The sequence below is a fragment of the Coffea arabica genome, chromosome 2e (assembly GCF_036785885.1).
Source record: "Coffea arabica cultivar ET-39 chromosome 2e, Coffea Arabica ET-39 HiFi, whole genome shotgun sequence".
In the NCBI taxonomy this organism is placed as follows: Eukaryota; Viridiplantae; Streptophyta; class Magnoliopsida; order Gentianales; family Rubiaceae; genus Coffea; species Coffea arabica.
The window spans coordinates 73,658,810-73,676,061 of NC_092313.1; the positions used below are offsets into that span (position 1 = coordinate 73,658,810).

The following is a 17,252-nucleotide window of genomic DNA, read 5'->3' on the forward strand; positions in this document are numbered from 1 at the left end:
ATCAACTTTTTGCCTCATATATATTAAATCGCTACAGTAATTTTTCTACAAAAAATTCAAAAAAATTCAATCCAAACAAAGCCTAGGTTTTATGAGTCCTTCAACTTAGTATGTCATTATTAGGACTACAAACGAGTTAAGTTGAGTCGAACTTTGATCTAATCAAGTTGAATTTCGACTTAATTTTATCAAGCTCGATCTCAACGAGTTCTTAATGTATAGCTCGAACTCGAGCTCGACCTCAAATTCGAGTCGAGTCAAGCTCGAGTTTGAGCTTCAAAAAAGTAAAAAATAATTATTTTATTCTTTTTAAAAATGAATAAAATAGGAGTTTTTCTCCATAGTCACAGTTCAGTGCGCACAAAAGAATTTAATTACTAACTGAATGAAAACTTGGAAAACTTGGCTCCTGAACTTTAATTATAATGTATTTAATTTCTATTTCCGAATACAATGGGAACTCAAGTTGATGTCCTCCTCAGCCCTGAAGAAATTTGGCAAGCATATTTTCTGATATCAAAATAGTCAGATCCAAAAAAAGGTAAAGTTTGCCGTTAGAAAAACCATAGATCAGTACTAGAGAGATGCAGAACAGTTCATGAAATGATCATATTACATGCATACATGGGGGAAGACAAATAGAAAATAAACTCTCTAACCTAAAAGAGAAGAGGGGGAAAAAAATGGGAAAAGCATAATCCGGGATGGATTTCTTGGGAGCGTAGGGCTTACAAACACTAAAAATTACAAAAAAAAAAAAGAAGTATATAAAAAAAAATCTAACCAATTGTGTACAAGAAATTAGGCTGCAGATGTGTGCATGCTGTATCTGGAGCTGCCTGTCTCTGCAACATATATATATATATATATAGTACTGTAATACATTAGCAGACGATGCTATCCACATAGATCAGCTTTTCATTCTGCAACTCCTCTCTCCATTTCTTGTTATTCTCATCTATGAATTCTTCAATCCTCTTGTTGAAATCATCATCATCTAATTCACTATAACTATCATCTTCACTCATTTCTTCATCATAGTCACAGTAACCATACCTCGTCAAAATCTCATCCTTCTGTTCCTCCTCCTCATCATCTCTGCCGTGGCTCTGATGATCTTGAGCTGTGTTGCTTATAATAATCTCGTCCTTGTTATAGCAGTAATCATCATCATCATCATAACTTTGATCATGATCAACTTCGAACTTCTCTTCTTCGTATTCAACGTGCACTATTCGCGGCAGAAAATCACCGTGGTATTCACCATCCTCTTCGTCTTTCGTGCTCTTAAGACCTTCATCCAAAAAATCGATAAACGACAAGATTGAAACTTCTGGAGATGATGATGAAGACAAGCTAGAAAACTGTGCAGAAACTCTCACCAGGAGAGCTACGACAATCATGTTAAAAGTGAAAAATACTACTAAATAACTAGGCTTTCCAGAGACGAAAATTTTGGAAACAAAAGAAATTTGATCATGTTGCTCATGCTGGGGAATTGATGAGGAAAATTTAGAGGAGAAGAAGAAGTATTCTCGGATTATTAGATACAAGAGAAGAACTATTGGTGTAGCCCCTCTAACAATTTTCATCTGCTCCATTAAATGTAGAAATTTCTCAATATCTCTTTTTTTTTTTTTTTTTTTTTTTTTGGGGCCGAGATCAAATTGGTTTCAGTAGCTAGTTGCAAAAGTTCATGTGGAGGGAGCTAGGCCGACTAACACCATTTTCAGGGATTGAAATATATAGCCGTGTTGAAGATTATAGAAGTGGGAGGTGACAGTGAAAGAAACAGACTTTTTAGATCCTAGAAAAATTATTGGCTGTTTGGATGCTTTCGGTATTCTCAATACTAGCGCATGGTTGCTTTTTTTTTTTTTGGTTTGGTGCCAACTAAAATAAGAATAGGGTGCATCTTTTGTTCATACTCACTTGGTGAAAGGTATTTTATTTAGTTTATTGTAGGTTAAAATAAAGGAGAGAGCCGGACAAGATGCTTGGGAATAATTACTACTCGTCTTGAGCGAAGCCATAGCCAGAAAGAATATACTCTTGCATTAACCCTCGTTTTACGCACTTTAGGTAACTATTTTCCGCGTAATTAAATTTGGGGCAAAAAACCTGAGCGGCCATTAAACTATTGTCAGGATCATGTTTTGGCCATCAAACTATTTTTCGTCAATAATTGACCACTAAACAACTTAATCAGCAAATTCGTACCCATTTCATCGGTAATGGCTCTTAATTTCTGAATTAGCATTACACGTGGCAAACCACAGGGACAATTTTGTCCAACAATTTATTGACCGTTTACTTACATTAAACCCATCAACTGAAAAGAAAAAAAAAGAGCTGTACACGTCAAGGGTGCATGGATCACTAAGTATACAAAAACCCGCAATTTACATCGTCACATTTCACAAAAGCAAATCCAACCAATCTCCCAAACCTCACTCCAGACCCAGAGTCATTATAGTTGGAATTCTCAAAATGCCCCATCCCGGCCACCACTTTTTTTCCTTCCCTTCATGCTTCCGTACCGCCGCCGCCGCCAAGACGGTCCTTTCTGCCAATCCTAATCTCACCACCTCCCTCTATCAAACTCAACAAGGCCTCTTTGGCCTCACCTGGTCCAAAGGCCCATTCGACACTTGTTCCCTCCACATCTACCTCCTCCTCGACAACCACCACCTTTCTTTTCCACCGTACCCTTCCTTCCACCTTCAATTCAATCCGTGCTTTACCTTCTGGAAGAAACGAGGATCCAAAACACTTGTTGGTCTTCCAAATACTAGCTCTACTATTGCTCGGGTGTTCTGGGTCTTTCTCTGGCCAAATTCGGATCGAGACCCGACCCCGCATCCGGTTATTATGTCGCAATTTTCATCGGGGGAGAAATGACGCTCCTTGTTGGGGAGAAGCTGCTACTGCTATGCCAACTCCCAAGGAGCATCGCCGGAAGCGGAGGAGGCGCTGCCAGTGCTAGGCCAACTCCTAAGGAGACGGCGGCTGCCGAGATCAGAAACCAGGTAATGGTTTTGAGAAGAGAGCACGTTTATGACAACAAGAAAAGATTACATTACACCACCAGAGCTAATATTGGAGGCGGCTAACAAGAAGTAGATGTATCGATTGATTACTGGGCTATCGGAGGTGAAGGTGGCCCCACATTGTGCTTTTTTTCTTTTCAGTTGATGGGTTTAATGTAAGTGAACGGTCAGTAAATTGTTGGACAAAATTGCTCCTATGATTTGCCACATGTAATGCTAATTTCAGAATTTCAGAAATTAAGAGCCATTACCGACGAAATGGGCACGGATTTACTGATTAAGTTGTTTAGTGGTCAATTATTGACGAAAAATAGTTCGATGGCCAAAACATGATCCTGACAATAGTTTAATGGCCGCTCAGGTTTTTTGCCCTTAAATTTGTAATCCTCAAGTGAACAATGGGAACTAGTATTAGAGTACACATTGCTAAGAGACTTTTCTACTTGGGAAAATGGATTATTTAAGTCTTACAACTTTTTTCACAAAACAAATATGGTTTCTAAAATTTTGTTTTAGCCAATTTAGACCCTAAACTTTGGGCAACAAATCTCGACGACCATTAAACTATTTCCTGTGTCTATTTTTTGTCATCAAATTATTTTTCAATCAAACTATTTTTCGTCTCAATTTAGCCAGTCAACTAACTAATTGGTACACCATAACCATTTCGTCGGATTATGCTCTTAATCTACAAAATAAACTGAACACGTGCAAATTACGTATAAAAACTTAAGGGTAAATATGTCCATTGACCGTGCCACTAAATTGTTTTAATCGTACACTTTTAACCATCCAATTACTTTTTGCTTAAAATGGTTACTGAACTTACAAATATGCATATTAGTTGCCATTTTATCCAAATTCAGTGTTAATCCTAACGGAATAAGTTGCATGTGCATTGCACACGCCAAAGATCATGGGTAAATTCATCCAAATAGATGAAACAAAAATCCTAAATAGCCATGAAACTATACAAACAATATATTTTTAGTGATCTTTCATTCAAATTGGCCACTCAATTCACCAAAATAGTAAATTAGCAAGCTTTCATTAAAATCTTGTCATTAGATCTATTATTTTCATTTAATTTCAAGGTTCTTGGAAATAATTCGGCAAGAGCTTCAGCATATAATTTAGATTTTTTTGTCAAAATTTATAAATTAGAATATATTAAAGCAACTATTATAGATTTTTAATTAAAATATAAACCTCTCGATGGGAAAAAAATTCTAAAAAATTGACCTTACAAAATTGTCCTCGTTTTTTGGTGCATGAAATGCAAATGGAGCTCAATAGCATTAACATAAATATTTGATGGAATGACCACTAGTATACCGATTTAAGAGTTCAGAGATTATATTGAAACAAAAAATATTTGAGCGGCCAAAAGTGTACGAGCAGAATAGCACAGTGGCTGCTGGAGTTTTTAGGTTCGGATTGAAAATTTCAAAGGACATATTTGCCTTTGGATTTTTGATACATGAGCTGTGCACACGTTCGGTTTATTTTATAGATTAAGAGCAAAATCTGATGAAATGGCCACAGATAATCAAATATATTGATTAATCAGTTGAGTAGCTGAATTGAAATGAAAAATAGTTTGATGGTCAAACATAGATACAGGGAATAATTTAACGGCCGTCGATGTTTTTTTCCCCCTAAACTTTTTGACATTTTAGCCGATTTACTTTTTTTAACCAAAGTCCCACGAAGTAAACTTTTGCGTCCCTCAAATTAAATTAACCATCCCAACTATATTATTGAGTGGTTAGGTTACTTTCAACTAAATACTAGTATGAAATGACTTGGGAGCACCAACCAATCATTAGCCAGTCTAAAGAGCTAGTATTAGGGGTGCCTAGTCTTCATACATCATTATACACTAATGAACATTTATAATCAGAAGTACTTTCTACGCCATTAAGAAGATATTTCTTAAGACCCCACCCCACCAATTTGTTCATACTAATGCTTGTGTAACTGGTCTGGACTTCTTCTTCTTTTTTTTTCGGAGACGATAAACCTAATCTATCCTACACTAAGGGGAAGGGGGCGGATCTAAGGAGGCCCAGGAATAATCAGGAGGGGACTTAACCACCACCGGACCAGACGGGTGCACAGCACACCCGCCTAAATTTTTTTAAAAACAAGCCACTTAAATGTGACATTTTTTGTGGGATCCCTTGCCTCCCACCCTACCAACTAGATGGTGGCCACTGAGCCATTGGCTCAGTGGTTAACTGGTCTGGACTTCGTCACTAGTTTTTTTCACCACCAGCAACGGCAGTTCATATTCATAGTACAACAAACAGTCGATTATCCGAAGCTTGGAGTTGTTTTAGGGACCGGAAAATGCTAAACAAAGGAACTGGATCAGCATGGTTATCATTTAATAAATCCGACACGCTTAACAAAGCCTTTAGTTTTGCTCACCTTGCTGACAAAAGCTTGGGTTAGTCAAATTTCATAAATACTACTGTATCATGTGTTTAAGATTATTTTGTCATTTGCTTCTCAAATCACTATTCCCTATCCCATTAGTGGCCAAATCAAATCTCCCTTCAGGCCCGCCAAAATCTCCATCTTCTAAAACTTGACGCCTAACTAAACTGCTATTTCAGGTTGAAATGATTTCCAAATTCCTTTTTTTTTTTGGGTTTGTAAGACACCCATTAAGATATATTTCACACGTATTATTTTTGAAAATATAAAATTAATTAAAATAAATAAAAAATACAAAGAAGAGTGGGCAAGATTAAATAGAAAAAGTATATAAATATAAGAGAAGATAATAATTGTTAGTATATGTATATATATGGTAAATTAGATGAATATTAGATGTGTTAACGAATGCCGTAAGGATGCCTGTTAGAAAAATCTTTTTGTTTTTTTTGCCCCAATAATTTAAAAGGGGTGAAAATCGTATTTCAAATGCTTAAAAGAAGAGCCTTCACCAATCTTACTTGCACAATTATTTCACAAAAACCTTCTAAAAATAAAAATAGGGATTATGGGTACGAAACTACCAAGTTGAAGGAAGCCCAAATTGACAATCAATTTTGAGATGATTATAAGAGGAATGCAGATAAATTGAGCATTAATGAGCTTGAACGCTGCAGGTGCATAAATACTGTGATTAAGGCCCTCGCAACAAATAGAATAAGAACATTAGTACCAGACTTCCTACAACTAAGTGACAAAGTTCCCAGATAGCATCAGTCAGTTATTAGGGATTTCTTACTAATTAACGTTAACATAACTATGAGTTAATTAATCCTGCATTGACTAAAGCTGATTAATTCCGGTCCAGGCTGGGATTCAGAAATCATAAACCTTCAAGCTGTGGAACTCCATGGGGACATGAAAATTACTGCCCTTGCAAGGAAATGTTGATGTCAGTATTGGACTTTCTTGAGTCTTCCATGGAAGAAATATTTGCCCAATTAGCTGTTTGGAGGGTTGAGGATGCAACCATGCCTTGATTATCAGCTATGACATTGTTCAGGCCTTGCACGGTAGAGATCCTGTGCTCAACAAGCATGTTATTAGTACGAGGAGCAGCGGCAGCAGATCCTGCAGCAGCAAGTGATTTGTGCTCGTATTTATGCTTCTTGGGCTTCAGTTCATTGTGGTTGCTTGGTAGGAAACTGCCAACAACAACCTGGTACAGTTTTATTGGTAAAAGAGAGGGAATTATTGACCATCGCTGCGATAAATCATTCTTCAATTCATGACGAAAACATCATTACAAGCCATAAAAGTAGCAGTTGGAAGGTGAGAAAAGTGAAAAAGGGTAAGCAAGCTAGAAAGAGACGAAAACATACTGAATTTAAGGAACATCATTTTTTTAAAGAAGAGCAAAATAGATACCTGTACTGGACTGGCTGCAACCAGCAGTCCGGCAAGTGTACCACCCACAACACGGCCATCAGGACTTGCCAAAGAAATGCTCATACCACCAGTTCGGGCAACTCGAGAACCCCCTAATTCTGTAGGGGTGAAGGATCCAGATAAAGAAAGAATTTCAAATCGGCCCTACAAAAACAGACCAGGCGAAGAGATGAGGTTTTTGAATATATCTAAATTAAGATTATAACATAGTGCATGTGCAAGTGGCTTTAATTGTCAACGGTTCAAAATCATGAGGTGAAGCCATATTAGAATTGTTCCTGAGCTCCACTATCCTAAAGATTAACAACTCTCACGACGCAACAATACTCAGTCCACAAGACTCAAAAAAACTTTCAAGCATCTTCTTCAAGCTTCTGGAGAACTCATTCCCGATAGCCCGAGCTCCACTTCTTGGAGCATTCTATACTTAAAACTACCAAAGGTATGAGAACAACTGCAAAAACAAGGACTTTGTTCCATGCCTCGATCGGTCAGAATGGAAAGACAGACTAGTTTGGTATAACAGAACTATCATCCCAACAAGTTCCTGAATCATTGACAGACTTCCCAGAAGAAGTGCTGAGAAAGCTCACTACTAACAAAGAACTAATTCAGTTCGTTCTCTCAATAAAAAATGGTAGCAGCACGTAGTTGGATAAGTCACTAAAATATCCATCTGTAGGCATGCTACAGCATATTGAAATAGAAATATGAAGCAGAATTAAGAAGAAACATTTCTCCACAATTGAACAGCTGTGCAAAATGCAGCAAAAGTAAGAATTTCAAATATCAAATTCATCATACTATTACTTATGAAAAGATGACATACCTCATAAGTTAGAGTACCCCCAGAACAATTTGGCTGCCTAAGAGTAACATTTGAAATCAAACCAACAGCAGAAATTACACAAATAGCACGGGGCCCATTTTGACAGAATGAAATGATCTTCTTTGAAACATCCTGTACATCAGCGCAAACAACTGAATGGATTTCTTTTCAGAATAAACAGTTTTGCAGCTATTTCATCTTTATGTTGGGGTTGGACAGGGATTTCATGAGGCAAACTTTATGGTAAATCTTTTAGCAAGCCTTAGATTGACATTCATCTTTCCTGATGATATATGGATTCCTATCCTTTTTTTTTTTCAAGGAAAGCATGCTAGAAAAGAAATAATTACCCTCAACAATATCCAACATGTTACTAGATCTATTAATGCTAAAGGAAAACCCAATCTTCAAATCACCTAAAGAACCACTGAAGAAAAGTACATTGGTGAAACTAAAAGCAGAGTATATTGGTGAAGCTTAAAGCAGATTTATGATGCAATTGCCAAACTTCAATGGCCTCACACTTTCTTACAAATCTTTGGGAGACTGAAGTACAATCATCATATTTGGAGTTGCATTTGCATGACATGGAGATTGAACTTGTGACCAGAACACTCTAGACTGACAATACCTTTTTTTATTTTTTTTCTAGCAGGGGAGAAAACGATTTAAGAAGCGGGAAGGCGGCAAGAGAATTAGAACCCAGGACATCTAATTCTTGGGCCTCAACCTTAGCCACTAGACCATGGCCTTCTCGGTCCTAAACAAACAATACCTATTTAAAATGAAGCACTCTAGAAAACTCTACAAACAATTGTCGATATCTTACACAAATTTATAAAAGAGGACAATGTTTAACAGCAAGACACAACAGATTAGAGTATCAGATGACATTTTCATCATCTTCACTAATCTCTTAGCATTCATCTAACAAGAGTCCTGTGCTAGGATTAAAACGATATGCTAATTAATATTCTATTCAGTAAACAAGTAGGGTGATATTGGCAGGGAACTTAAGTTCCTGCTCAAACGGTCAACTCTAAAACTGCAAATAAAATCATAACCGTACAGCATTAATTACTGAAAATTGTCAGCACAGAAGTACGCCCTATCTCCAGCTTGAATCTCCAGCTTGAATATTAAAGGCAGGCTTTATCCCCAGCATGGATATGACCTATAAAATGGGGAGAAGCTTTATCCCTTGGGCAAGCTCTCATATCAGTTTTTAGTGAGCAACTTCTAGTGACAGAAACTCTCAAAATCATAATTTTTTTGAAATACTAATCGAGAAAACTGCCTTGGGCCATATTAATTTGGATCTAGGTAGGGGCAAGCTCCAATAAAAGGCTTTAGACAGAGAAAATTTTAAAGGGAGAAGCTCCTAACTGATTGAATGAAAATCAAATGGTAACCTAGAGAGAGAAAAAAAAAAACTCTGTTGGGCCTTAATGGGCATGACTAATGTCTTCAGACCTGGATATTCATTTGGACCTAGGCCCGAGCCAAATGAAAATAATTTATTATGAGGTGAAACCTTGTCATTTGACCTTAATCTAGTAGGTGAATAATTTTGGATCTAACAGTCGTCCCCCAGCCTTGGATCTAGACTAGGTCAAGGATAACAAGTGAAAGTTTTGTATGTATATAACTCCTTGTTCGCAGCAAAATATGAACTTTCCTTAGGTAATATAGTAGATTAGATTCTAGGAATCACTCTTTGATATTTGTGTTCTCCATTGATTGTAATCCTATGTAATAATATTCCTACTCTAGAACTGCTTCCTCATTAATTCCCAATCAGTTTTGAAGATGACTCGGTCAGTCGCCCTAGAGTAAGATTTTTTTTTAAATAAATTCCTACAGATTTGCGCCTAGATCGAGTCTACGTGCCACAAGCATGGCGCCTTGAAAATTTCATCAAATGACAAGGTTCCAGCCCAAGATAATTTCATCAAATCTTGATTCTTGAAAATACTTTTGCCATAGTCCAAATCAATATCCAGATCCAAAGACATAGCTCAAGCCCATTTCTCTATGCAAAGGAGGTTAGCAATTCATTCTCATCGAATCACTTTTTATTCATTCAATGACTTTAGTTTGAGAGCTTCTCTCTCTAGAATTTTCTCTCTTTCCAAAATGTTTACTAATTTAAGTATCCGAGATTCTCCGGGGGATAACACCCGATCCAGAGGTCATATTCAAGTTGGAGATAGGTCGAATGACATTACATTGGGTTGGCTTTCAAGTTGGAGATAAGTTGAATGACATTACATTGGGTTGAGTCAATTTTTTGGCATCAACAAGGGGACAATTATTACCTTTTTTGTTTTTTGTTTTTGTTTTTAAGTTTTAATTTTAAACTTTTTTTTTTTTAACAAGGGGACAATTCTTACCTAGGGACTTCACATTTCTGACTATGGGCAAATGGCAGCTATGAGTAACATGGAAATGTTACAAATAATAAGCACCAACCCATGAATTTAGACACATGGACAGAGGATATGGAGAGTTCCCTATGTAAGAAGTTTCCCTTATTAAGGTAATTGTCAAATCCAAATCTTATTGGTCTTGAAGCAAACAGTAACTGTTGTGCAGTACTCTATTACCAAGGTAATTTTAGCTCCAATGTCATGTTGTAAACAAAACTGAAAAGCTTGGTTACTTGTGCATTCCAATCTTACAATTATTTGGTTCTACCACATTTGAAGTAAGGTCCTAGGTGAGAGTGTCAAATGGTGGGAAATTTTACCCACGGCATCCCTTTTGTCGAGGGGCAATGACTGACAGACCATGCAATAGCAGGGGGTAGTGTATCAGATAAATTGCTCCCCAGCTGTTGGATTGCAGGTGCTTGCCATCAAACGGTCCTCGCTAATAAGGTATGTCTGGAAAAAGTTTCCCCAAAACAGCACCCCATAGAAGCCTAAAGATTTTCTTCTAAGGATAAACTACATTCTATCAACAGAGGGAAATTACTTGCATTGACCACATTCTCTGTGTTGGTACACAATTGTATGCAGGGTACTAACTGACAAGCCACATGAAAACCCCTAAGGCACCATTGGCCAAGACAAGAGGTTAAGATTTGAGGGAGCAAGACTAGTACAGATATATACTCAAGGGCACCATTACAATCTCGTAAAGAGCTTTGGGGGTAAAATCTAATATTTATAAGGGTATAAGTGAAAATTTAACAATCTAAGGGAATATGAAAGTATTTGTAATATCTTGGGGAAGCAAAGTCTAATTTCTACAAGGATATAAACCAAAAGATTTAATTGAGTGTGTGAAATGATATCTAAATTCTTGGATGGCCTCCAACTCTCTTGCCTCATGCCCCCATGAATTAGGTGCATGGTGCCTCATTGTCATGCATACAGAACGGACTTAGGCTGTTGCCTGTATATATTATTTTCAACCTTCCCATTTAGGGATACCAGACTGTATATCTTGAATATACACAGAAAAGGATCCCCGTACAGTCTTTTAAAATCTTAAGTTATTCTTCTTATGACAATTGCAGTCCTCAAACAACAGAATCATAATTTGATAATGAAGGAAGGGTTAATGGTAATGATACTATCTGTCTTTCTTGTATTCACCTCTGGCAAGAGAACCTTTAATAAATTCGTTGCAGTACCATTTATAACTGCTTTATTAGAAATCAGCATATATGGGGAGAGTGTGTGAAAACCTTCAGATTCTGTTTGCAATTATTTTCTGGGCAAAAGGATAAAAGCTGATACGAGAATTCTTTTAAAAACTTGAATTTAGGGGCTCAATGAGCACAATTTTGAATTTCAGAGACAAGTACTGTCCTCTACAAGCAAAATGAGGAAAATTTCAAAAGCTTGTGTTTCAACTAAGAAACTCATTCCATTTCTGATCAAACGTACCTCCCCAGCATTAACAGTGATCATGTGGGGCAAAAAGCTTCCACCAGTTGAACATGCAACCCATTCACCTACAAGACAACTCAAACAGTTAAAATGTGAAATACAAAATTGCAATTACATTGATAATTAATCTACTCAAACTTATTTGGAAAGAGTATGAAACAAATTTCATGCCAACCATCAAGCAGATCGAGAATAAACAACGAGGCATGTAGATTGAAGTTCTCAGACAGCAGAAACTAGTATGTTTGGGAGTACATATCAATTTAACCAAAGTCAAACAAAGACAAGAACTAGAAGCCATGTTGAGATTTGTATATTCCAAACTTAACCATAAGCTAAACATCAAAGTGCAAATAACATTAACTCTCACAGCACAGAGTCACAGAAAATAATAAGAAAACTTGCAAGTTAGCGGCATCTTTTGTCTGATTGCTAAGTTTTAAAAAATGCAGTATTGAGAATACTAATAATGAGACACTAACAATTCGACACAGACACTTAATCATCCCAGCATTTTCTTCTTTTGTTCACTCAGCATTCCTGGAATGAAAGACCAGTGCATTGAATTCATCTAGAATGTAAAAGCATTGAATTCAGCATTTGGAAGGACTCTAATTTCCACAAGTTGCCCTCTTAGTCAAACAATACGTTTCATACTTTTCTAAGGATCACTGAGGAGGATTTTTCACCAAGACATGGTAATAATTCACCACTGAGGGAATTGTAAATACCAGTGCACAACGAATATCCCGGAAAATTCTAATGCCTTAAAAGAATCCTCAGTAACTTTTCCTTCTTAAAAGAATCAGTGCATGTAGAGTAACTATCAAGGTAATAAAGCTAAAAAAGCCAGATTGTTCCCAACTTGCTCAGATTTTGACCTCTAGATGGCAAAGAAACACAACAACAACTATCACTGAGTCAACAGAAGCTGTCAGTCTTCAGAACCAGATTTTAGTATTCATGGTTGTTGCATTTCCTTCACAGGACTGGCAACATCTGAAAACATTCAATAAATAAATAAATAAATAAAAACCTCTCGCAATCTTGACTGCACAGGGACAAGTTTCTCCATCCTACCACAATCTGCATCTCATGATTTGGTACATCATGATGTTCAGTTACAAGCGCTAACAGACAACATAAAATCAACTTTTGCTCCCAATAACAATTTTTTTCATTTAAACTTTGGTTCTGTTTTGCTAGTTAGTAGATAAACGTGTAGGATCTGGTTTGAAAAATATTCATTACCTAAGTTTTCAACTTTAGGCTTGTGCTTTTTCTCTGAAGTGTACGGCCTCCCACCAGCAGATGTTTTGTCAGCCAAGAAGTTGCCAGCTACAGCTGGAGCAGAAGATGATATTGGCATTGGGGACAGAGGCCTGGAATTTGGCCCATCAGCACTGTACTTCCTTGGTCTGCCTCTCTTTTTCTTGTCAGAGGTACCAAACAAGACTGCACTAGCCGGGGATGGAAGTGCCGGTGGTGTTACTGCAATTGGGGTTGAATTTTCAGTCCTAGGTGCCACATGATAGCTTGACGGAGCCTCAGGAGCTATAACTGTCACCCCCGTATTCATTCCTTCCCTAGATTCCATGATTTGCCGAGATTGTTGCGCCTACAATAGTATATGCTCAGATTCCTGCTAACTCCCAGAATCAAGAAAGCACCTAGTTAGAGACATGCATCAAAGATCTTCATTACACAGTGTAACCTTAAAAAGGTTATTCTCCATAAAAGATCTCAATAGTTTGTTCTCCAGCAGTGAAGTTTCAAAAAAGATGGACAAACAACAAGAGCTTTGGGAAAGGACAAAAGCAAACAGAACCAAGACAGGGAAACAAACAGGACTAACCACCACTGTCCACCAACACAATCACATAACAGATTCGGAAAACAGGACAATAAGTGAAAACCAAGAAAATAAATGTAGCCAAAACTCATTAGAAACTTTGCATTAAGATAATACTCAATACATCATATTTTCAAAGATCAAAGTTTAACCACTCGAGGATGCCACAAGAAATGAAAAAAGCAGCCGACTTATCCACCTAAATAGCAACCAATCTTTCACAACTTTCCATTTATAGCATAATTCCGGAGCAGCATTTTATACTACCAACTTCAGACATGATGATAAAAAAAATGATCAACCATTGAAAAAGAAAAAAAGAACAACCACAGCCTGAAACTTTCCTGATAAAGAAAAATGTATTATCAGAGGGGAATAGAAGAAAAAGAAAATGATAAAAAAAAGAGAGACAGTTAACTTCTGCTTACACTACTGTCTTAAGGAACTGCTCTGCCCAAGATGTGTTCAAAAAAATCCACCTTGCAGTGACCCAAGTGAGTGAAAAAGACAATCAAATGGGAAAAAAGAGGAAAATCCGATTCTCAGCCCAAAAGCAACAGTTTTCAGGCTAAAAACCGGATTTCAGGTGAGAAAACCGGTTTTTCTTGGTTTTCAGGAGAAACTAGAAAGAGTGATGCTTTAGTAGAAAACTGGGAAGACAGTAAAAATTTTTGGGGGTTTTACTCAGCATGCATATGCAGTCGAAAAAATTGGAAAATGAAAAGGATTAAAAGGGCATGAAATTACTTTTTTTTTCTTTTTTTTTTTTGCAACAAACGGAAAAGTTGTCACAAAGATAATAATAATAAATTGCTAAATTGCTAAAACCGAAAAAAAATGAAATTTGATTAAGAAGAAAGTTCAAGTCCGGGCGAGAAAAATGAAATTAAAATGTTGAAATGATATTTTTTTAAGAGGTGATTAAGTAATTTTATTGAGATTAATTTAATGGGATTTGTGAAGAAAAAAAAAAAGGTAAAGTCTCTTTTGAAAATTTAATCTGATCATTTTCTATATAGAGCTATAAAGTAATGTGTTTTGTGGGGACCTATAGTGGGGTGGTTACAGTGGTCAACCTTTTTCCTCACCGCTGACCTGCTTTTTGTCTTTTTCAGAGTGTACATGTACCAAACTTGTTGCAATGCCCTTTTGTCAATGTTTTAAAAACCGGACCGTTAATTGAACCGGTGAAGTGAAAGGATCGAGGTTCAACCGGTCGGACCGGTTCAACCCCGGTTCAATGAATTTTTTTAAAAATAATTTATATAAATATATATATGCACAAAATAAGACATGTAATGGATAATTTAATACTTTATATGATGAAAAGTTTACTATTTTCGAATAACCTGGATTTTTAAAAATAAATTTTTTAAATTATAAGTTAAAACAAATAAATTTCATCTCAATTTCAATTATATCTATCAAAAAAATCTTAAATCCAATCCAAAAATATCACAATATTTGAAATTATACAAAATTCACGTCTATAAGAATTTAGACATTGTGAACTTAAATTTTAATTTACATTTTGGAATTTAAATTTATAATTTAAAAAAGGAAGTTTGGAGTTCGAAGAAAATCAAGAGAATTGAAAATAGAAATGCAAATTTGATAAGAAACAAAAAATGAGATAAAAGTGAGTGGTTGTGGTATTAAATAAATTGGGTTAAAGAAAAATAATTCTTTTTTAACTTTTTTAAATTTAATGGACAAAAACAAAATTAAAATATGGAAGAAAACATCAATAAATTAAAAATAAAGAGGTTTGATTAAAAAATGAGTGGCAAAAGAAAAGATGATAAAGAGAGAGAGAAAGAGTTGAAGATTAAAAAGAAAGAGCCATGAAAGGATGATATTTTGTAAGAAAAATGGAACAAAAGAAATATGAGTATTTGTTTTATATAAATAAGTTATCAAAAAAAACTAATAAGATGTGATGGTGCAATGGTTATTACATTGGTCTTCTATTACAAAGGTCTTGAATTCGAATCTTAATAACTACATTTTGCAAAACTAAAAAAAAAAAAAAAAAAAAAAAAAAAAAAAAAAAGTGGAAAACTCAAAAACCGGAAATAACCGGTTCAAATCCGGTTCGACGGTTTTCGCGGTCCGACCGGTTTTTGACCGGTTTCTTGACAAAGTCAAACCTAGCATTGAACCGGACCAGAGCCATGGCCGGTTCGCGGTTCAACCGGTCGAACCGACCGGTCCGGTCCGGTTTTCAAAACACTGCCTTTTGTGAGAGGTTTTTTCACTAATTTGAGAAGCTATTAAAGCTAGCCCCTTTGGATTGTTATTTTTTAGGCTTTCAAAGAAAAAGTATTGTAATGATTCAACGTGTGTTACACAGATAAAATGATGATTGAAAAATATGTTCTTCGTTCAATCATAACTACAGTATAATGGGTGCGTTTAATAAGGTTTTTTTTTTAGTAAATAAGATCGTACGATTATATGATTCGTTTGAAAGACGTAAAAATTGTAAAAGGAAAAAAATGACAATCCAACTAGCAAGACTATTATTGGGTAATTTAGGTAGTGTAGTTATGGTTCATTAAATGGCTTGAAAAAAATATCAAAAACATTTCTAATTAGTAGTTATCAACGGGCTTTATTGATTAATATCGAAAGAGTCCAATTATTATCCCATTCCAAGAAAATTTTTCACTCACCGTTTTATTTGCTGCTCTTTTAAAATTTCAATAAACTACCAGGCAAAACTTTACATATATCTTGTTTTTTTTTTCTTGTTATTGTTTTCAAAATTTCCTTAACACCTATTCTTTCTTCTTCTTTTTTTACACTAAAAATATGACCTTTTATTTTTGAATTGAGGGATTACAGCTACAATCCCGTGGAAAGGGGAAAAAAATTACAAATTACAATCTAGTTAGTAGATGTAAATGTAATGGCATTGTGGAAATAGTTTTCATTTTTGGAAAGCAAAATTGTCCCACGTGGTATCCATGCAGATGCAATGCGACTTCTACCATCCCCGCCCCCCCCCCCCCCCCCCCCCTTCTCCCCAACAAAAATCAATGGAAAGCAATTTCAGGTGCACCTGCAAATGTGTGTTATTCTACTTTATACATACACACAGAGTGTCCTGCATCCCGCTGAAGTCTGAGGCGCGGCCCCCAAAGGGAGTTCGTTCGATGGGGCATGAAAGGGACAGGTCAAACACTCTCTTTTTCTTGTTTATAATTATATTACGTACCATTTTCAATTGTTTTTCAAGGCTATTGTTTAGAGTTTTTTTTAATATATACATATACATATATATTATAACAATTTGATGTACGTCAAATAAAATACTAACGAAGTCTGAGATTTGGCCCCCAAAGGGAGTTCATTCCATGGCGAATGAAAGGGACATGTCAAACACCTGGTTTTTCTTGTTTATAAAAATATTACGTACCATCGCCTTTTCATTATTTTTCGTTGTTATTATTTAGAGCTTTTTGTTTTAAAAAAATATTGTAACGATTAAATGTATATAAAATAAAATAGTAACCGAGAAATGTATTGAAAAAACATAAGATTTTTTTAATAAAAAACTGCAATGGGAAGCCATTCTTTATCTTGTAAGCCAAATGCTCCGTAACCACTGGGCCATTGGCTCAGTGGCCACCACCTAGTTGGTGGGGTGGGAGTCAAGGGACCAAAAATACCACATTTAAGTGGCTTGTTTCAAAAAAAAATTCAGGCGGGTGTGCTGTTCACCCATC

General features: G+C 36.0%; 1 protein-coding gene across 5 annotated transcripts; it reads right to left on the reverse strand.

The window, feature by feature from the left end:
* Nucleotides 1-6,151: 6,151 nt before the first annotated feature.
* On the reverse strand, nucleotides 6,152-14,174 carry LOC113727929 (AT-hook motif nuclear-localized protein 1). 5 transcript variants are annotated; one of them, XM_072081056.1, is made up of 6 exons: nucleotides 13,950-14,174; nucleotides 12,921-13,287; nucleotides 11,667-11,734; nucleotides 7,771-7,902; nucleotides 6,921-7,085; nucleotides 6,152-6,711 (listed from the first exon to the last, which is right to left on the reverse strand). In XM_072081056.1, exons 2-6 carry the CDS (start codon nucleotides 13,264-13,266, stop codon nucleotides 6,418-6,420), a joined length of 1,005 nt encoding a protein of 334 aa, XP_071937157.1. In that variant the 5' UTR covers nucleotides 13,267-13,287; nucleotides 13,950-14,174; the 3' UTR covers nucleotides 6,152-6,417. The 5 variants fall into 5 exon arrangements, with proteins under 5 accessions (XP_071937157.1, XP_027108139.1, XP_071937156.1 ...); XM_027252338.2 differs by having other exon boundaries at nucleotides 12,921-13,311; XM_072081055.1 differs by having other exon boundaries at nucleotides 12,921-13,318.
* Between the last annotated feature and the right edge of the window lie 3,078 nt (nucleotides 14,175-17,252).